General features: G+C 28.6%; 3 protein-coding genes across 6 annotated transcripts in view; 1 reads left to right on the top strand and 2 right to left on the bottom strand.

The window, feature by feature from the left end:
* Positions 1-231: 231 nt before the first annotated feature.
* LOC107073689 (cytochrome P450 4V2-like) lies at positions 232-16,986 on the bottom strand. Of its 2 annotated transcripts, none has more exons than XM_089176155.1 (12): positions 2,972-4,981; positions 2,792-2,898; positions 2,593-2,683; positions 2,141-2,323; positions 1,991-2,060; positions 1,776-1,902; positions 1,582-1,651; positions 1,372-1,484; positions 1,224-1,292; positions 941-1,115; positions 668-844; positions 232-581 (listed from the first exon to the last, which is right to left on the bottom strand). In XM_089176155.1, the coding sequence occupies exons 1-12, from the start codon at positions 3,141-3,143 to the stop codon at positions 418-420; spliced, it is 1,518 nt and encodes a 505-aa protein (XP_089032281.1). In that variant the 5' UTR covers positions 3,144-4,981; the 3' UTR covers positions 232-417. The 2 variants fall into 2 exon arrangements, with proteins under 2 accessions (XP_089032281.1, XP_089032282.1); XM_089176156.1 differs by lacking the exon at positions 2,972-4,981 and adding an exon at positions 16,849-16,986 and having other exon boundaries at positions 271-581.
* Positions 10,760-22,843, top strand: LOC107073473 (cytochrome P450 4C1). Its single transcript, XM_015334162.2, has 12 exons — positions 10,760-11,470; positions 11,544-11,650; positions 13,012-13,102; positions 13,360-13,542; positions 13,657-13,726; positions 13,818-13,944; positions 14,090-14,159; positions 14,264-14,370; positions 14,448-14,516; positions 14,626-14,800; positions 14,917-15,093; positions 15,735-22,843. Exons 1-12 carry the CDS (start codon positions 11,299-11,301, stop codon positions 15,896-15,898), a joined length of 1,512 nt encoding a protein of 503 aa, XP_015189648.2. The 5' UTR covers positions 10,760-11,298; the 3' UTR covers positions 15,899-22,843.
* Positions 17,988-23,372, bottom strand: part of LOC107065387 (uncharacterized) — a 51,433-nt gene continuing 46,048 nt past the window's right edge. For all 3 annotated transcript variants that reach the window (XM_089176168.1, XM_089176167.1, XM_089176170.1), the window contains exon 4: positions 17,988-23,372. In XM_089176168.1, the coding sequence (XP_089032294.1) occupies positions 23,250-23,372 (123 nt within the window). In that variant the 3' untranslated portion in view covers positions 17,988-23,249.

Below are 23,372 nucleotides of genomic sequence, written 5' to 3'. Positions count from 1 at the left end.
AATGATAGATAAAGTAGAACTGGAATAAAATATATATAAAAATCGTTCAGCGTATACGAGCATGTTTCCATTTTCTTCGTTTTAAATTGATAAGCATAAGCGCATGAGTGTGTGTACTGATGAATGTTAGATCCAATGTGTTCAAGATAAAAATTTATAAAATATTTTTTATAGAAAAGAAAAATAAAATAAATGTAACATTAATTTAACTACGATTAACTTGTTAAAATATGTAATATTTTCAAATGTGTTTTTTTTCTGATTGATAATATTGTATATTTCATAGATAATAACACAAATACTGATATTCTAAATAAAAATTGAAAATGTTATGTATTGAAAATTTATTTTTTATTAAAAAAATTAATTATTACAATTGTTTTATTCGGAACATAGTACTGACAAAAATAATAAATATTATCGTCTGATAAATCTCAAAAGTATAGTTTCAGCTGGTTTCAAAGTAATGCAAAAGCTTACGTCGACATTTTCAACTGATACTGGATTATCTATTTCAACAGTAAATTTTCTCAATAAACTAGCAGCTATTGTTTTCACTTGTGCCATGGCAAATAATTTACCTAAAAAAGTAATATTAAAAAGACATATACTTTAGCAATAAAAAGTTTAGAAACTAAATAAAAAATGCATAATAATTTGCTCTTACCTACACATCCTCGTTTCCCAGAACCAAATGGAATGAAACACTTCGGATCATAATTTCCCGGAAGAAAACGATCAGGATTAAATCGTAAAGGATCCGTCCAATATTTACCCTTTCGGTGCATAAAATACGTCGAAAAAAATACTTCAGTATCTTCTGGTACTACAATGTTGTCGTTCACTTCATATAATTATCAAATACATATTATTATTACATAAAACATTAATTTAAATACTGGAATAAAATAAGAATAGTATTTTTTGTCTATATGAATACCTATTATATCGCTATATGATGTTCGTCCAAAAAATGGAGCAGGAGGAAAAAGACGAAGAGTTTCTTTAATGACTCGTTCCAAATAATACATTTTCTTAGTATCATCGTATGTAATTGGATCATCATTCTCATTGCTTGAACCGTACATATCGTACAGCTCCTTATAAACTTCATTCTACAATCAAAAATGACAAATAAATAACACAAGTTTTGTATAAAAATAAATTTGATTTCTAAAAGATTATGATAAATTTGATAATGCTTAATGGTTATCTTTATATACTTGAACTTCCGGAAACGATGCTAGCATTAAAAATAAAAATGTAAGAGTTCCAGCAGTAGTATCACTTCCCTAAAAAATAATAAAAAGTTGTAAAGAACAATTTATAAATAAAAATAAATCTTATCTAATCTAAAAAAAATAAACTTACAGCCAAAATAAATGTGTTTATTTCATCACGAATATTCGCCTCCGAATATTCTCCGGTATTGTAAAATGATTCAAATAGTGCGTCAAGAAATGGACTCGTATTTTTTTCTTTATCTTTAGGAATAATAACAAATTATTTATTATTTATATCAAAGATAACTATCCATAAATACATTACTAAAAGAATATTTTTGGAAATGATTATTCTTACTCGCATATGGACCATTTCCTTCACGGGTAAATTTCTCTTCCTGTATTGACTCTTTCTTTTTCCTTATAATCTTAACAAATAAAAGTTATATATAAATATATATGAAGTATAAATAAAATATAATTTTTCCTAAAACTGTATTATATATTTACAACCAAAAAATTTGGAACAAACAGTTATTTTTTTATTCTTACCTCGTTTGTTATATTATTAAGGTATGCGAGAATTTCATCTAACTGCTTTCCTAAAGATGAATTCTTAAATATAATATTTGGGTACAACCACAATTTTGATATTCTTTCCATAGTCATATCCATCCCACTGAATAAAAATAAAAGTTAATAAGAAGACAAATATAAAGGTATACTATATTGTATTATAAATATAATAATTTTCTTTTGATTATTACTCTGTCAGATATTTATCAAGTTTGCAGTCTGGCATATTTAGCAAATTTAGATCAGATTCCAATAGGCTATCTGTCAGTATACAAAAAAAATTTGTTATAGATTTTTACATATCTTGATATTTTAAAAATTCTAGAGTTTCCAAGACTCACCAAATATGATGTCCAACGTACATAAATGTACGTAATGAGAGATATCTACGTTCTCTCCGTTTCTAGTTTCTAAAATGTTTATTAGCCTTTTCGAATTTTTATTCAATGACTCCATATAATATGAAACCATTTTGGAATTGAATTTCTGATCTAGTATTCTTCGATGTATTTTCCATAATGACGCTTCAAATAAGAAAATATTTTTTACTTTTTTTTCTTATTCTATTTTTTTTATATATTATTAAGTAAAAAATTAGGGAAAGTTATATCTTCATTTAATTATTTAAACGCTTGGGTGTGCAGATGTTTTATGCAAACGTAAAAAAAAGAAAACTATTATTACTAGCAATACTTTATAAAAAATATTTAAAACATACTTAATTATACTTTGAATTTGTGGGGGTAGTTGTTCAGTATTAATTAAAAAGAAACCATGAGAGCTTATCATTTACCTGGCGCTGTAAATAATCCATCGCCTAAGGAATATTTTACAAAGTAGTATATGAAACTTTTCTCATCACATTTTGAGCTTTTTAAAATAATCTGAAAAATAAAATAATAAATTGATATAATTAAATACGAAATAAAGAAAAATATAATTTTATTTAATCGTTTGTAAAAAAAGTGCAGTAAACTTAAAATAAATCTTACTTCAATATTTTCAGGATCATCGAAGATTAGAATTAATTTTGATCCTATCCAGAGTCGCCAAGGCGAAGAATAGATTGCGGAGTATTGCATTAATTTTTTCGTTGAATCTAATGTTAAAACAGATTCATTCAATAAAAATGGTATAACTGTATATATTAGAAATATGAAAATAAAATATACCTGTCAAATCGCCAAGAAATAAATGCATATTTCCTATAAGAGGATAAGCTCTAGGGCCTGGAAATTTTCTTACCATGTTATATTCTCGAAATTTATTTATTAAATATTTAATTACGTAGAATAATAAAAAAATTATTATTGTTGAAACAATAAAGTATGCAATGTATTCCATGTTGAATTGAACAAATTAGAAATAGTACAAGTTGTTTAATTCACTTAAAAATACTACTTTGCTTCTGTTTGTAAGTAAGGGATAATTACAAAAATGCTACTCAAAAGTAAGTTCTTTTATACTTCGCGTCTTTACAGAAACTAAAGATGAGTAAACGAGCTTGAGCGTATTTATAAGATACCAAGACTGCTCTTTGTCCATATTTTTATAATACTTTGAATACGTAAGAGTGATATGTCATTTTAATTATCAATAAGAAGCTATTTTTCATAGATTTATTTATTATGCGCAACTATGTATTTAGTTTTTTCTTAAAGAAGCCTTTTTACTTTACATTGCTTCTACTTGTTACTGTAATATGCTAATAAAGTAGTTTAATGCTAATGCTAATAAGCTATGCTATCTATAAAAATGCTAATAAAGAAAGATTAGATTAAGGGGACACGTCACCTTCGAGTGCAAAAAAAAGCGGTTTTTTTGTGAATTTTTTTGCAGCTAGTTTTATTCATATCAATACAAATTTTTGGTATATTTAAGTTATATATCTGAACTATATTTACAATTTTTTGTGTGTAAAAATATTGTAAATTGTATTGTCTGTGGCCACTTTTCTAAGAGTCCAAAAAAAAAAGGTGATTTTCGGTTGCCCTCACTGGCAAAAATTGGTTCATCAGAAACATAAAAACCGATTGTTATCCTTTAGTAGAGATGTTGGCGCAGGGAATAAACAAAATTAAATTTTGATTTTTTAATTTTTTTCAAAATAGTCGACTTTTTACGAAAAAATTGACATTTTTGCAGAAAAATCGCCGAGTTTTTGGGAAAAGAAAAAAATTGGCATTTTTTCGAAAAATCCTATCGTTCATTCCCTATATACGTGTATCTAGTATTACTGTTCAAAATTTGGTAAGGATCGGATAAATGGTCTGGACGCAGCAGGGGCAACCGTTTTAAAAACGCGAATAGGAGAAATTAACGTTTAAAGTTTGGGATACTTGGAGCGCTACAGCGCGATCCGTTTAAACTACTACAGTTTCGTAAATAATGGGCGGATCTTTACCAAAATTTGAAGAAATATTTTTGAAATAATATTCTTTCATAAAATCGAAAAAAAATCGATTTTTTTGCTGACGTATCCCCTTAAACCAGTCTATTTTTCAATATTTGATAAATGGTGTCGTATAGTTGTAAGTATTAAAGAAAAAATACATAATTTTTCTTATCTAATTAAATTTATAAATTAATGAATTTTATTAATAAATAATTTCTAGAACAATTTACCTTCGATTGCGTTTTTTTCAGGTTTATAATTAGATTTACGCAGTAGCTCTCAACAACTTTTACCATAATTTGTATATTGGTTTACCTGAGTAAATTGAATATCTTGTTTCGAGGATGTCGCGTGTGATAATCAAGAAATAATAAAAAGAGAAAGGACTTCTACGGTAGTGAGACATTCGTATACGAGTCGTTTCTATTTATTTCTTTTACATACAAATATCCTTGTTTCCCACGGAGCCCAGATAACAGGAGGACGAATACAATGATTTAGAAATCTACGAAAATGACGGGACAGATTTTTGCCACTAGAGCGCGTTAGTGTGACTAGGATCAGGTTTTTAAAACCTAGTTTATTGTCACGGGAATGTAACTATTGTACTCACGCGTTAAAGTAATAAGAAAACATTTTTTGAAGTAAACATTTTTTCTATTTAAAAATGTTTCTATTTTATTGAAAAATTACTATTAAATCCTTTATTTAGCAAATATTAAATTAAATAATTATGAACTACATAGAATATATAATAATTGTATTGTCTGAAATATTAAAAAAAAAAAAGGATTACCAGATACATCACAGAAAAAGAACTAGAGAAAACTATGGAATAAATAAGGAGCAGCTGACAAATTCCATTCAAAAGCAAAGTAAATTACTAAAATTTTTTTATTTTGCTTCTTTATAAAATATATTTGATGCATAAAGACAAAATATGTCTATTAAATTGGATTTTTATATGTTTTTATGAAAAATATCCAAAGAGATGTACTGACATGCATATATGAAAATTATATTACAAATTATGATATTTGCGTATTTAAGAAACTTATAGTAATTTTTCAATAAAATAAAAACATTTTTAAGATGTTGAACGCCCAGCGTGAATCGTTGGAGCTTACCACGGAGCTAAAATCTGAGACTCGTAGTGTACACAGTTCGATTAGCTGAGAGAGCGATACAATTCAATGCATTTTTAAGATTTTTCGTTGTTCAGATCTTTATTTAGACGAGAGAATTTAGAAAGATAAGTTTGTGGTCCAAAGAATAAGGACAAGATATGTTATAAATAATAAGGGTCTCGAAGTGTGATAGGCTACAGTGTTTAAAAAACATTTCTAGAGAATACCCTTATTAGATCTTTCATTGCCTTTTACCAGAACCTTCGTTCAGTCCAGCAGTATTTTCCAGATGTTTTTCGTACCGTCTTTATTTCATCTATCCTAAAATGTTTGTTATGTAGGGCAAGAATGTAGATGAAAACGGGAAATAGAAAACCATACTAGCAAAAATAATTTTATACTTGAGTTTCAAAAAAAAGATTATTTATTTTTACCTAATTTCTGACGAATTATATTTCCTTTGATAAACATTCTACCATTTTGGTGATTATTTATAACTATCGCATTCAGCATTCCGTTTTTATTGTTTGGATTGTGAAAAGTGCACTTTTTATCAGCTTTTCCACCCAGAGACCATACCGGTGACCTTTCTTATATATAGTAATAATATTATAATAAATAAATCCTACAATTATCTTACTCTTGGAACTGTGCATTCGTCTCATTCTCTCGATACTTAGATTTTTGAAGGTTTCACTTCTAACACGTGTGATATTTTATTTTTCAAATCACTCCCATTCTAAAGAAGTTTTTACTTTAAAATCAAAACAATTAAATATAAATATCACAATAAAAACTATAAGTATTCAAAACTTAAACTAACCACAGCCGTTAATACATACTAAAGATAAACATGGCGGCTCGATGCAACGGAAGCTGTCCCCCCACATTTTCAGCCTGGCAATCCACATAGCGCGTCCCTCCTATAGGGTCTCTACTTCGGCTTCCCCTACCATGACTTCGCACAGAGCGGATAGATGTATATATTTTGAACTCTTTTTCTCTTTTTAGTGACTTAGCATTCGTCGCTTCCGTTACATTCGTATATTATCGCCCCTAGCATTCGAGTATTCTCGCTTGTTACAACGCTTACTTGCGTTTCATTCGTTTTTAAATCACCCTGATTCTAAAGAAGTTTTCACTTCATAAAGAGAAACAGACTTTGAATTCTTGCCTGATGATTTTCTACTAATCGCAATTGGTAACGTATGACCCACAAATGTACAAAGAGATCACATGGATGTATTGCCACGGGACTTACGGTAGAGCACCTTGTGACAGTAGCATAATACGATACCGATCTAACTAGACTCAAACAGAGAGAGAAAGAATGAAGAAGAAGGGACGGTAAGACAAAACCGATAAACACACAAGTGACAGTAGTATTTATAAACTGGAGGGGGAGGAAGAGAACGTGCGTGAGTGAATTAAAGAGTAAAAGAGAAAGAAAAAAAGAGAGAGACAGAACAAGAGAGTTGGAGGGAGAGATAGAAAGAGAGACAGAACAAAAGAGTGGGAGGGAGAGAGAGAGAGAGAGAGAGATAAGGAGATAGATAGTGAGTGAGAGTGAGAGAGTGAAAAAGAGAGTAAGAAATATAGTTTCACAGAGTGAATAAAAACTGCTAAGCAAAGAGACGAAGAGTAGTGGTATTAATTAAAAAAAGGAGGACAAGGAGAGAAAAATATTCTGTATCAGTAATAGTGAGTAGTGAGTGCAAACGATGAATGTTTAATAAACGATAACATGTTACTCTTATGTTGTTGTTAATGTTTATTCAATCGATTTGAATTACCGTAGATTTCTTAAGTTTTATTGGAATCACGAGTATACTCGAGTCTGCACAAGCAAAAAAATCATGTATTTTTTATATTAAAAAATTATTATGGTCATCATATTAAAATTAATGATTATAATTGATAGTATTTACCCTTATTTTAATTTTGTTTATTTGTAAGTCCTTGTAAGTGAATAAAAAAGCAACAGATTCTTATTCGCATAGTAATAAAATTATCTTCACATTCAACACTATGTAGGAACTTTCTTAGGGACATTAATATTAGAACTTGAATTTAATGGTTGTAAGTTTCGAGTGAAGTAATATAAAAAATATACATGGTTTTAATTATCAATAATTACAAATATATGTGGCTATTCTAATACTATAAACATTAATTATTACTATAATAATTAATTTTTTTACTCTAAATATTATTACATATATATATATATATATATATATATTAATTTTTTTCTATGTAAAATCTCTCTCTATATAAAAATCTCTATATAAAACAATTTCCATAATAGATAAAGAAATAATACTACCAATGCATATTTCTGGCACAATGCTGAAAGATAAAAAATGTTTAGTATTCTAATTGACAGTTAAAACCTATCAGGGTTAAGTTGTAAAGGATATTTCCCATATTTTTCGTTTCGACGAAGTGAAAAAAACAAGAGTTCACAAATATAATTTATTTTTGTATTTTTGCATCCTAGCTCACTTAAAAAATTAATATATGTATGTAATTACTACTCGAAATAATAACGTAAATTGTAAAAATATATTGTATATACAAATATTTATTCAGTATTTGTACGAATATCTTGTATATCTTCACATACATTTCGTGCAATAAAAGCACTGGGGAAAAAAAGACGAAAAGTCTCTTCGATCACTAAATCCAAACATTTCATATTATTAATATCTTCGTATGTAATATGTACATCTTCAGGATCGGTTAATCCATATATTTGGTAGAGCTTTTTACATGCTTGTTTCTGCAGTTTAAGATGTGGAAAAAATGATTCAACGATATTATTAAAATATGCTTTGTTTTCTAAAGACAGTGACAATGAATGTAGTAATTGAATTTTACTTGTACCTACTTGAATTTTTGTATAAGTAGCTAACATAAGAAATTCAAAAGAAATTATACCAGCGGTTAAATTGCCTCACCAAAAAAATATAAACAGTAATTTTTTATATATTAAAATATTAAATAACATTCTTTTCGCTCATAGAATGATTTGACTATAGTGTTAAGAAATGAAAAAGTATTTTTTTATTCATTCAAAAAAATAATTATATAGTATTTTGTATTCTTCTTCTTCTTCTTCTTTTTCTTTTTCTTAGTATTGTTAAGAAAATTTTATTGCAAACATTTGAATAAAAATAGAATTTGATAATTAAATAGTTATTCTTACTTGCATCTTATTCTTTTAATTCTGCAGTAATTTTTTTTTCTTGCGTAGATTCCTTTATTTTTTTTATTATAGTAACGAATATAATTTATATGTATAAATATATAATATATGTATATATATTTAAAATAGTTACATTATAATATATGTTAAAAGTTATACATACATATAAATATATCTAAGTATTATAAATTTTTTTTGTTATAATAGAGTATTTATGTAAAATTAGATAAATTAAATAATGAATGTTGTGTTTTATTCCTACCTCCTAGGTGATTTTATCAAGGTTTGCTAAATATTTTTCTTCTCGTTTTTTAAAACTGCAACTGTATAAATAATATCCGGAGTAAATAAGATTTTATTAAAATTGCATTTGTCAATACAAAAAGAAAGTAAATATTTATAAAATTTATTATATATATATATATATATATAGAAATTTTTTAATTTTCTTGTTTTTTCCGAAATTTTCTAAACTTTCACAGATTTCCAAATCTTATCATAAATCGTATCTAAAGTATAAAGATTTACGTAATTGGACCTTTTTTTCTTTTTTTGATAGAAATATTTAAAATTCTAGCTAATATTTTTAAATGTTTTACTATCTGCTCCATATTGATACAAAAAATTGATTATTTGAATATTGAATTTATGATTTTTTGATAAATTATTCATGTTGATGCCTTGAATAAAGGAAATTACTACATTTAAATAGGTTTATGTAGTTTTCATTTCGATATTTAATAATTTGAATATCTAGAATTAAAACTCATTTATATGACTATATTTTACATGCAGTTATGGACAGGTTATATAAAAAAAAAAATATATATGTATTTACGCAGCAATTATCTTAAAGATATTAATAAATCAACTCTTAAAAAGACGTAATAACAAACATATAAAATGAACGAAGACATATAAAAACCGACAAAAAATTCATAAACATCTTAACAACAATGTATTTTCTTAACTCGTAAGAGATTAGCATATAAATAAAATATATTATGTAGTTTTTCTGGAATAATTAAAGTTGATTGCCGTGATTATGCAATTAGGTAAAAACGAGTTGTATTATTCTTAAATACTTATAAATATATCTCTTGCTACTCGCCTGGTTTTTCTCTCTGAAATCAAGTAGAAGAAGAAAAAGATAATAAAACTTTATCGAAAATAGGTTATGGACATTACAATGATTTCGTTCCATCTTACATAGATGTTGATTTCATGCTGTTGTAGTACCAAATCATTAAAATAATTTTAACGAAGAGAGAGTTCATAAGGTTGCTTCGATTTTTTAGAAAATTCTATTTTCACTAATGTATCTGTAGATTATCACAGAGATTATCTGTGCAATGAAAAATATACCCTACACCTAACTATAGACATTCTACTAAACTAATAACACATAAGACAAAAAAATATTTTTATCTTCCATATTGTAAAAAAAAACTTAGCGTTTGCAATGTTTTAAAAATTCGTAAAACTATGTGAGTGAAATATAATAAAAGTTTTTCTCTATCTCTTAACAAAACATAATATGCAGACATTCATAATCGCAATGAATGATCAAATCCTACAAAATGTTTTTCCCTTTTTTTAAAGCCTTTTTTGAGTAGAATCTTAGTTTTTGTGTTTATGGGACCCGAAAGGGACTCTATATGCATATTAAGTTATAACATCCTTGCAATTCGTCAACCCTTTTATTCACTACTTCTAATCACATACGTATAAGTTTTTTATTATTATCTTCCTGACCACTTCATATTTAGTTGCTAATTATTTGTCTTATATAAATATTTGTATTTGATAAAAGCCATTCTCATTACCGTAATAAAAAAGAGTTAAGATTACGAATTTTGTTAGCCAAAAAATCTTTCGATTTTCGTAACTACTCACGGTCTTCAAAACTTCAGGCCGAATTTGATCTAGAAATTCATCAAAATTATCTTTTATAATTAATGCAAAGAGAATGTATCATAAATGCAATTGTAGTATAAAGGTAAAACAAAGATATAAATTATGTCACATGAATAATTAATAGCTTTTACGAATAATTATCTATATATATAGCATTAAAAAACTTACAAACAACGGAGCTTATTTAACGCATATACGTGAGAGAATATCCTTTCGAACAAAAAATTTCATATTAAATCAGTTTTTTTTGTCCCACCTTCCACATTGACATCGTTTTCTTTAAATAAGCCAAGCTCTTTTTGATTTTCTTTCAATAACTGCTGAGACTCGAAGCTAGCTTGAAGTTTCTGTGCTTTGTTAAATTTTCTGTTCGAAATTTACATAAGAAGGACTCAGAATATCTAAAAAAAAAGACTATTTCTATATTTCTTTTTGGATTCAATTAAAACAATATGGATGTTCAGGATTGGCATATATTGTTAAGCAACCCCCCTTTTTGGGCCTTGTAACAAGTGTGAGTGTGTCTGTAGTGGTATTGTCACTACAGCGCGTTTGTTAGTCAGGTGTGTCTGTGTTGCGTCATCCGCGGTATTGTCGCGGACTACTTGGTGCGTGTAATGTATGTATTAATGCGCGAATCTTGGGCTAGCGTGCTCATCGCGCTATGTGCGTCGCGCCGGCAGTCGCCTCTTGTATTGCCGATCTACTAGACGTACTACCGAACATCATTAACTCAGCAGTCGCCTCTTGTATTGCCGAGCTATTAGACGTACTATCAACATTTTGTGGTCCTTCGAACCGAATTCACTTTCTATTCTAATTTTACATTTTCTCAGCCCTAAATACTATACAATGGAATTTATTGAAACTTTTATTACATTACCAATAATAATAATTTTATTATACTATATGATAAAATATTTAATAAATAAATTACATGAATATAATTTGATAAAAAGGTACTCAGGACCTAAAGCATATCCTCTCATTGGAAATCTACATATATTTCTTGGGGATATCAAGGGTAAGTTTTCGTCTTATAATTATAATACTTACATTCTTGAGAACAGTATTAATTGAATTTATTTTATAATTAGATATAACTAAAAAATTGTTAAAAGCAATTGAATACTCTCCATCACCATGGCGATTATGGTTAGGGCCAAAATTATTTGTATTATTAGATGATCCGAAACATATTGAAGTAAGATTAATAATCAGTTCTATAATATCTTAAAATGAGTTTTACACAGTTTAATTTTGCTGAAATTTTTCATTTTTATATACGTAAGGGTGGGAGAAAGACGAAGAGTGCGAGTGTATGGTGTGCGTGGAAAAGATTGATGAACGTGAAAGATTTGTAAGAATATGTAGCGATATGAATATGAGTGTGAGTGCACGCAGCGATATGAGTATGAGTGTGAGTACGTGTAGCGGTATGAATACGAGTGTGGGTAGCATGAAAGAAAAGCGAGCGTGCATGGTAGTGTTATCATTTTGTGAGCGCCCCGAAATCTCTCGAATATTCCTACACCGGAAATCGGGAAGAAGTCTTTTGTTTGATTGGTTGGGAATAGTCTGGAGATTTCGAGAATGATTGACGGAAGTGATTGGGACCATAAGTGGGGTGAATGTATATATAAGCGCGGTGAAGTAGGTCTTCCCTTCTTGATTCGGTGTGACTAGTGAGTGTTATACGAGTGTGATTGCGATTTCTAACTATTATTACTTACTTTTTCTTTTCGATTTCTATATTCAACCTTAATATTTAAGGGGACACGTCACCTTCGAGTGCAAAAAAAAAGCGGTTTTTTGTGAATATTTTTTGCAGCCAGTTTTATTAATATCAATACAAATTTTTGGTACATGTAAGTTATATATCTGAACTATATTCACAATTTTTTGTGTGTAAAAATATTGTAAATTGTTTTGTCTGTGGCCACTTTTCTAAGAGTCCAAAAAAAAAAAGGTGATTTTCGGTTGCCCTCACTGGCAAAAATTGGTTCATCAGAAACAAAAAACCGATTGTCATCCTTTAGTAGAGATGTTGGCGCAGGGAATGAACAAAAGGAAATTTTGATTTTTTAATTTTTTTCAAAATAGTCGACTTTTTACGAAAAAATTGACATTTTTGCAGAAAAATCGCCAAGTTTTTGAGAAAAGAAAAAAATTGGCATTTTTTCGAAAAAATCCTATCGTTCATTCCCTAGATACGTGTATCTAGTATTACTGTACAAAATTTGGTAAGGATCGGATAAATGGTCTAGACGCAGCGAGGGCAACCGTTTTAAAAACGCGAATAGGAGAAATTAACGTTTAAAGTTTTGGATACTTACTTGAAGCGCTAAAGCGCGCTCCGTTTAAACTACTACAGTTTCGTAAATAATGGGCGGATCTTTACCAAAATTTGAAGAAATATTTTTGAAATAATATTCTTTCAGAAAATCGAAAAAAAATCGATTTTTTTTGTTGACGTGTCCCCTTAAATATTTGTTATATTATAATAAACATTTCTTCTATTTAAATTCAATAAATCATACATATATTTGAAATTTTTTTTTCTAGATTATTTGTAAACATTCAAATGCTTTTGAGAAAAGTCTCGTATATGATTTTATGAAACCTTGTATAGGTAATGGTTTAGTAACTGCTCCAGGTAAATTATATAATTATACATTTATCTTTTAATTAAAAGAATTATACTAAAATATTTTTTACTGATGATGAGTACGTTTTAAAAATAAATAAGAAGTAATTGCTAATTAAAGAGTTTTCTCTTTTTTTTCGCATATTACGTTTACACTATCGCATGTAACATACATTTAAAAGAGTTTTCCTTTTCTAAATAGTAATTTTTAAATATAAAAAAGAAAAATATAATATATATGACAGAAATATTTTTTTTATTTAAAGCATCAATATGGAAAACTCATCGAAAATTGTTAAATCCAATATTCAAAGAAAAATCTCTTTCTATCAAAGTGGACAAGATAATAAAACATTCAAATAGATTTGCAAAAATTCTTGAAAATTCTAATGAAAAAGAAATAGACATTTCGCATTACATAAATCTTTGTACTTTGGATACGATATATGGTAAGATTTTGAAATATTTAAGGTATAGAAAATATATATAATTACAAGATAATAAAAAAATTTCTTTTACTATAAATAAATTTTTTAATATTTGTTTTCTTCTTGTATTGATAGATACAGTTTTAGACCGGGATTTTAATTTCCAAAATAATTTAGAAGGAGGACTTCGTGACCATATTTCAGTGTAATAATGATAAGAATAACTTTCAATTTGTAATATTATCAAATTTTATAATATAACGTTTTGTTTTCTTCTGATTTTTATTTTTATTCAGATTAATTGACATAGCGACCCAAAGGATCTTCAAATTTTGGTTGCATCCGAATATCATTTTCTACAATCTATCTGTAGGAAAAAGATTCAGAGAAGCTTTATCACATTTGGATAAAATCACCTCAGAGGTATAAAAAAAGAAAATATGTTTATCTTAATAATCTCATTTTATACACAATATTCTATCACTACAATAAAATAAATATATATATAACTTTCACTATATTATAATTTTCATAAAAATGCATGCATAAATAGAACTTTTTTGTTAAGATAATAAAGGAACAGAAGGAATCGATGCAAGAAAAGAAAATTAATGGCGAAATGAAAGAAAAAGATGCAAGTAAGAATAACTATTCAATAATCTAATTCTATTTTTTATTAAATTGTTGCAACAAAATGTTCTGAACATGCTAAATAGTATATTCATTATTCTTTTGAATAAAGCAAAATATACTCCTTCATTTCTTGACGCGTTATTCAAATCATTCTACGAGGGAAAAGAATATACGGAGCAAGATATTAGAGATGAAATCAATACAATAGTTATGGCTGTAAGTCAAGTTTTCTTTAAGTTAAAAAAAACTTTTGTTTTAAAAGAAAGAATAAAAAAAAACTTTATATTTTTTAGGGAGGCGATTCAACCGCTGGTACAATTTCTTTTGTATTTTTAATGTTAGCAACTTACCCAAAAATTCAAGTAAGTACGAGTAAAATTTACCTTCTATATTAACTGTCTCACTGCCTTTAAAAAATAGAACATATTTTTACACTAAAATTGAATCACGTTACTGCATCTTAAACTACAGGAACAAGTATACGATGAGCTCTACCAAATATATGGTTTAACCGATCCTGAAGATGAGCATATTACATACGAAGATATTAAGAATATGAAATTTTTGGATCGAGTGATGAAAGAGACTTTTCGTCTTTTTCCTCCCAGTCCTTTTATTGCACGAAATGTGTGTGAAGATATAGAAGGTGTGTGAAGATTTACGTTATTATTTCGTATTAATATATTTCCGTTAAATACGTTAAATACGTTAAATAATTTACGTTTTATAGAGTAATTACATATATTTATTAATTTTTTAAAGTGAGCGAGGGTGTAATAGTACCAAAAAATTCTACTTGTGTACTCATGCTTTATGCACTTCATCGAAACGAAAAATATTGGAAAGATCCTCTACAATTTAATCCTGATAGGTTTTTACCTGGCAATTACAATACTAAACATTTTTTACCATTCAGCATTGTTCCAAGAGTATGCATTGGTAGTATCATTTTTTTATCTATTACTGAAATCGTATTACGTAGGTGGATCTTAAATAGTGGCAACTATATATTCACAACCGATACAAAAGAGTTACATGTTTGCTCCTGTTACTGTCCTTCAAAGTAGTCACCAGCGTTGTGTAGAACCCGTTGCCAGCGATTTGGAAGGCGTAGTATACCGTCAGCAGAGCCTGTTCTGTTGATGGTGCGAATGGAGCAGTCTACTGCCTGTCGAATCTCTGGAACAGTTCTGAAGCGAATACCACGATGGGTTCTGCATAAATTGACGGAAATGCAGAAAAGGATGCGTTACGACACTGCTCAGACGCACTTGGAGCGCTATGAGAGGCTATTGACAGGCTTTCTTACGCCGTATCGTGACACCGGATGAGACATAGCAGTAGACCGCTCCATTCGCACCATCAACAGAACAGGCTCTGCTGACGGTATACTACGCCTTCCACATCGCTGGCAACGGGTTCCGCATAACGCTGGTGACTACTTTGAAAGACAGTAACAGGTGCAAACATGTAACTCTTTTGTATCGGTTGTGAATAAATAGTTGCCACTATTTAAGTTCTAACCTACGCATATAGAGATGTTTATCATAATACATTGAGAATCATTTCTGCTTTTATAGGTTTGAATTTTGCAATGCTCGAAATCAAAGGAATAATTGCTACTGTATTAAGAAAATTTTCTGTTCATGTAGATGTCCCACAAAAAGTGGAAGACATAGCTCTACAATTCGGTATAACAATGAAACCTGCGAAAAAGATTTTTTTAAGGTTTAGGAAGAGATAATACCTATTATTATTGTCAATATTTTTTGAAAATTTAATAATCTTTTTATAAATTGTTTAAAAATAAGAAGTCTTCCAGTCCTGTTTTCAGGATACGTTTTGTTTTAGTAGACCTTTCCCTTGTTCCACTAGTTTATTTATGATTGTTAAGTCATTACCGGTTTATGATCGGAGGTGATTGTAGACGATTGAATCATATTCAAACGTCGCTCGTCCTAGACTTTGATGAGCGTTAGCAATGAAGAAATGTGTTTATATTGTCAACAAGTGTAAAAATTCTCTGGATCTCTAAGAGATGCTAGAGACTCAATTACTGGAGTCAAAGCAGCCAAGCAGATCTTGCTAGCTTCTGCGTAGCACCAGAGTACTTGTCCCTCTTCAGAGCTGATTCTTTTAAGTTAACTGTCACCTCTTCATTCAAAATCGGCGGCTCGAACGAAAGTTTGCCCTTCCTGGGGTATTTTCCTAGAAGTGACTCTCTTTAGATCTTCGGATAAATATATTTTTTTTTCCAACGATTAGCGACACTGGAGTGCAGGACGAATTTAAGTTCTTCCTGCACCGGATCCTCTCAAAGATACGGAGAGCATCCGCATCCAGCTCCTATGAAGACTGGATTCAAAATGCATTTAATTCATATTATTATAGATTTCCATACATTAATTTATTTAACAACTGTACAAGATTAGGTAGTCTATTGTTTACTCTGAATTAACCTCTTGGGTAAATTAGAGTAATTCTAATCTCTACTTAACCTTCCAGATAAAGTCAGATTACCATATAAGGCCCATTTTACCTTTCGGATAAAACAGAACACTACCATACCCAGATGTAATTATCATGATTATTTATAATCATGTAAAGTTTCTCGGGCGTGAAGGTATAATTTACGAAAATTGTGATTGCATCTCGTGTTCACAATTAATCCGTAGTTATAATGGATACAATTACCTTCCACATCTGATTACGATCGCTCCGGCATCTCACGGACTGTACCTTGGGGTCCCAAGATGGCTTCCTTTATTGCAGCAAACCCCGTTGCTATCTCCTCCATCTTATCCTCTAACTTGTGAAGTCTTTTGGATGTCCTTTCCCTTGAACGATCCCGACTTCTTGACCTTTTCTTCTTGCTACTACCCATTGATAATTTTTTATCTCTATTATTATTAATAAAATACGTTGAAACTGTTCACTTGCACCAAACGTGTGATCTGTCTTACGCAAAAATAACGAATGAATAAATAGTAATAGGGCAGCGCCACAATGGTCACGGGGCGCCCCAGTCGTTCACTTTAGATCTGAATTGTGGTCCAAGTCATGAAAGTAGTGAAACTACCTTCGTAATCTCGAAGTGCGAGATACAAAGGATAATTACTTATTTTAAGACGAATTATATTTCCCTCGATAAACATCTTACGATTTTGGTGCTATCTATGACTATTGCATTCAGCATTCCATTTTTATTGCTTGAATTTGGAAAAGTGTACTTTTTATCAACTATCCAACTCAGAGATCATACCGGTGCCCTTTGCTATATATGGTAATAATATTATATTAAATAAATCCTACAATTTCTCGAAACTTAGTTTTTTGAAGATTTCACTTCTAACACGTGTGATCTGCACACATGATTTTTTTTATACTGGATCATCCAACAATATCTGCCTGTGTTTGTTTTATTCTTCTTCTGGTAGTCGGGACTACACAAATTGGGTAATTTTATATACATATAATTGGTTTGGTAAATCTAACTGGTGCCAAACCTTTGAAATTTAATATCAATTAATAAAATTTATTAAAGTCTAATCCTAGAGCCTTAGCAATTACTTGATCTAGGCCCTGTCAGATGAAAGGAAAAACTGTTTTAACTTACAAAAAAAGAAATTCTATATCTTACTATTTTATGTTAATCTTATTGATGAAAACGTTTTCCAAAGAACACAAACAATACTTTGCGATTAAACAATATAATTATATTATCGTTTCATTTTGATTGCACAATTTAGGAAGAAACTTTTTAAAGAGATCGTTACAACTTATTGGTTAACTAAGATAATGAGAGAATATATGAATATACGAAAGGAGGCGAATCATGCTGCTTAGGCCATGTTTATTGGTGCTGTGTTTTTGTACGAATACATCAAGTTTTACAGTCCTAATCTATAACAATGATTTCTTTATAATTTCTTTGTTTCGTCCCCTACACACTGTAGATTACATAGAATATACATATATCGTTAGACGTATTTACATACGCTGCTAACACAAAATATTTTATATTAGTATACCGAGTGTTAAACAAAATCGATATTTCTTGTAATATATTTGGCGTTTAATAGATTCGCTAGCGTCATTTCTTGAAAAAAAAAAAAGGTGAAGAAAAATTGTCTATAATGACATAATTTTACATAAACTCGTATCAAGATTATTCGTAGTTAGATCCAAACTTACTTTAACTTTCTTGATTTTTTACTTATACGATAAAAGTTTCTCCTTCTTCTTCCTTTTAGCTACGAAAGTTTTCGTTCGTCGATTTCAATTACAATTCTTGTTAAACACGACCACAGGGAGTTCATTATGCTCTCACATTACTATACTTAAAAGTGTAACAATTATTTCAGACATTATTTCTGTTCAAAAACATTTTTGCTCTTGTTACATTTTATATTAAAACTTAACAGTATTTCTTTATAGATTTCCATAATCATCTACAACAGTTGAATACATTGATTTGAAATTTATATCAAAAAGTTTAATCTAACAAAGAAATAATTACAAAAAGATTTATTTCAAATTTCGGATTAATCCGACTTTCGGTTTTCAAATGCTGGTATTTTTTAAAATAAAATATTCATAAAAGTTGCTTGTATAATAAGCGTAATTAAAACTTTGGTAGAAGATTGAAAATAGTGTCAAGTATAGACATAAATTTTATCAAAGTTTTTATGGAAGTAGTAAAAAATGTTATAAAGACAAAAACGCAAAACAAGATCTTCATTTATATTCAAGTTTTTCATCAGAGCTCACTTATAATATATTATTATGCATGCATACTTCATGCACACGTATGAGAATCGCATAGGTGCGGACGTTTAATCACAAGCATACGTCAGTTATTTTATATCCAATATAAATAGTTTAACAGATTGATATGAAATTTATACACGAAATCAAGTTATACCTTTTAAAGTTATACGAATAATGTTCTATTTCGAATTTAATTTTTCAATTCTAAATAGTAGGTATCTTAAGGATTAAAAAAAATACATAGATTAAAAAATTGCATGTACAATAAAATGACATTGAAGTAAATAAAAATTGTGCGAAGATATTTAAATAAGTATAAGAGTGATTAAAATGAACTACATCGGTTGTGCCTATTCTTTATTCTCTTTGTTTGTTTTATCATACACACATTAACACGCATACATAAGCTTAAAAAATTTTTCAAATGAAATATTGTGCAAGATAAAGTCGTATAAGGTGGTCGTGTTCTTCCCAATAATTACAAATGGGAAAGTTATAATAATATTGGTTATAAAAAAAATTTCTTTTTTTGGCAATAAGGGGTTACTTGTGTCATATATATATGTACGATGTATATTTATATCCCTTATTTCCTTCGGCGCGAGGTACAAATAAACGATCTTTTTGTGAAAAGATGAATATAAGTTAATAGGCCAGCATTAGACGTACACTTTCAATTCATTCAGCACATAACGAAGCCTTGAAATTCACAGACGTGAGATCGCATAATTTTATATTTTTATATTTATTTTATTTGTCATTTTATTAAAAATCTGTTTTATTCAGTAATTTTTTCTCTTAATAATTAATTATTGGAAAATATTTTCCGAGATAATAAAAAAAACGTATTCAAGATTAATTTATACATCTAAAAAATGAAAAATAAATTTAATTTCTAATCATGATTAGCATATTAGATCTTTAATCGAATATATATACAGATCCTAACAAAAAAAATGTTTCACTGACGTGTACATCAGTGAAAAGAATAATAATATGCAATATCTATTATTAAAACCACGTTACTACAAACGTGTGCTATCTTATTTGATCGTTAGTAAGAATTTGCAAGGACACTAATTAGAAGGAAAAGATATGTTCTCTTTACTTAACATAAGCACTAATAAGAGACCCTAAAAAATGTCATATATCGCAGGAAACCGACTACACCGGCGGCTCTTTAGAGAAGAAATGGAAAATTGATATACATTTATGTAATTTATCCCAATGGACACTTAGACCCACATTACTCAAGTAAATAAGTCACCGTACATATGGAAATTAATGGTCACCAGTTTGAATATCTTTTATAATTGTAAAACTAAAAATAACTTTTATTATTTTCGTGATATTTGCATAAAATTTAATATTAGAATACAGTTTGAAATCTTTTCCCTTTAATGTGTAGACATATTTTTGGCGGACCCTGTATAATATATATATTTAAGTGAATAAATAAAGGGTATTATATTTTCTGGGATTTTATTGTAGTATTTACTGATTGTAAGATTGTTTAGAAAGATTTTAGAATTTATGTTAATTAGACTTTTTTTACTTATCTCGATAAGTACTGTAAGCCTTTAAAATATAAAACCCTTTTTTTCTACCTGGTGTATGTTTATAGATTACTTTTATTTATTTTTATGACACATACTTTTATAATACAATAAATGTATTAGTTGTGCAGTATCTATTGATCAACGCCGCGAGCTTTTCTTTTAAAACTTCGTTTTGATAAATGCATTCAATGTGTACGGCTTTTTCTGGAATAGGCAGGTACTGTATTATGTTTCATTTAAATTCATCGATCCTCAATCGATTCGTTAGGAATCAGAAAATCGAACTATGTGCTTCTCTTGACAATTCTCTTTTGTTAGCGACTACAATTCGCTATACTAATATATTATTAATTAAATTACTTTTTTTCTTAGAAGAGCTAAAGTAAGTTGTTTTTGATTTTTAAGAAACGTTATAATCTTATTTCAAATCTAGCTAAAAGCAGATTTTATTTTCTCGTAGTAAAGACCTTGAACGATCAGATTTAGTATTATTATATTTATAACACAACAAATTATAAATTATTAACATAAAGAGATAACAAACATGATTTTCTTAAAATATTAATCTAATGGTCAGAATTTATTTTTTACATTTGACATTTTTTTCCTAATCATAACAACTTTACATAATCTTAAACTAACAAATATTAATTAAATCAAAAAAAAAAAATTGTCTACAATTTACTTGAATATTTTAATTTAAAGTTAACGTCTTCGCCATATTCGAGAAAGAAATTTAAATGAATAAATAAAAAATCTCGATATGTGCCAGCTGTTAAGATAATCTACTAAGTTAAAAAATTGGATAAATTTATTTAACAATAAATTTTATATTATAAATTATTGTAATATAAAATATAATACATAATAAAAATAATTTTTGGACAATTTTCTCATTGAATTATTTGTTATAATTAACTTCAAAATTTTCAGTCTACGACTTTAAGGTTACTAGAAATTATCGAAAGTTTACGAAAATCAAATAAAAAATGGATAAACACAAGATTTATTTAAATTTAAGCGAAAACGAATTTTGGAAGCTTAAATGCGATCATTTTTGGTCAAATTCTTCGAGCGCATACTTTAATTTAACAACGTTTGCTTGTCACGGATTAGTGTAGCTCATGTAACGAATCCCATCGAACAAAAGCTCGATGATTAAAATCTTTCGTTACTACATTACTAGATTACTTTCATGTTTTTCGAGTCGCAATGTTACATCGGACATTACATTCTTGGGAAGTCGCTGGATTTATGTTTTTATTTTTAGGGGGGGGGGTAGAGGGATTTATTTCTTAATTTTTTTGTTTTTTCTTTTCCTAGTCAGTAAGTAAATATATTTATCTATTTTTATGTGTTTTTCTCTTGCTCTTCTAATCTCGCAGAAAAAAATGTAGCATTCTTTTATAATTCTTAACTTTAGTTAAAAAGATACAATTTTTAAATTTTCGAAATTATGTAGGCCCATTTATTTCATGATTTTTCCATAAAACTATTTTTTCGTACGAATTACTAGTAACTATCGTATAACACGATCGTTAGTTTTCTAAAAAATCCTGCGTTGTACGAAACAATGGATAAAATTCCATATAGTTATGAGTGTCATGCAATCAAACGACAATATAAAAGAAACGTAATATTTTGCATTCCTACAAAAATCTAATAAAATATGTTTCATAATTTACAAAAGAAATAAAATTGAAATTCTGAAATTAAAATCGAAATATTTAAACACAATGGACAAGCATGAATGAAAAATATTAAATGAATTTTCATGAATTTAAAAATTCTGATTACATCTTGTGTTGCACGAATTAATTTCAAAATTTTCCAACAACTTGAGAGAGCAAGTCCGTGTTGTACGGGATGTTTTCTCAAATTTTAAGCTCGTCGTAAAAATGCCGTGTGATATGGGGGTTTTATTATAAAAACTTGTTTGCAGTAAATTAGTAGTTCGAAGGAAAACAAAATTGGTAGACTTGAATATAAGCTGAAAGAGTTTCCTAAGACGATATAAACTTATACAATCGAAATGGAAAGCTTATGAACAAATGAATTTATCTTCGACTCGTGATAACAAATTTTTTAAATATTATTTCAAGTTATAGGATTTAAATTACGTCTTCATTAAATATATTATCTTTAAGAATTACATATATGAATTAAACCACGAGCATAAAATTGACCAGTATTATTGTTTGCTTATAAATCACCATAAAATTGTATTAAAGTTTATGAAAATTTTCGAACGTACATAGGTTATCTTTTCTCTTGATTGAGAAAAATAAATAGATGAATAGATAGACAGATAGATAAATGCATAGATAAGAGAGAGAGAGAGAGAGAGAGAGAGAGAGAGAGAGAGAAAGAAATAAAAATGTTCTGAAACAAATTACAGATTGCTTAGGCGTGCAGAAGATAAATCTAAATCGTTGATTTTTTGATAATTAATTTTACGCTACTTTCAGATTAACGAAAGTAAAGGATTCCCCCGTAATTTTAATTTTAATTGCATAATCGAGCGAACTTTATAATCTTTCTGTTTTTCTTATTCATCTGAACAACCTTTCCTTGTCCATCTTAGCAATAATTCTCGAGAAACACCAAACTCCCATCGTGACTCACATAAGTTAATTACAAATAACAGCTCGTACTTTCTATCCTTTATTTTATTTTTGTGCGCACAAACACGAATAAATTTGGCTTCGATAAAGCAAAAATGGTTTTCCCTTTTTTTTTATTGAAAATCGCAGAAGTTAGTTCTTCTTACAAGAGAACGCAGGCCGTTCCGTGAATCACTCCAGAGATGAACATCGGCGTACCGGCGCCAAGTCCTCCGTCGGTCTTCTCTTGTTCATCTTTTTCATATTCGCAGTCGAAATAATGACT

This window comes from Polistes dominula, unplaced genomic scaffold (assembly GCF_049000335.1).
Source record: "Polistes dominula isolate Pdom_NZ unplaced genomic scaffold, Pdom_raw_medaka contig_21, whole genome shotgun sequence".
Taxonomy (NCBI): Eukaryota; Metazoa; Arthropoda; class Insecta; order Hymenoptera; family Vespidae; genus Polistes; species Polistes dominula.
Note: the sequence above shows the minus strand (reverse complement) of the source record. Positions and strands in the feature narration are given on the sequence as shown.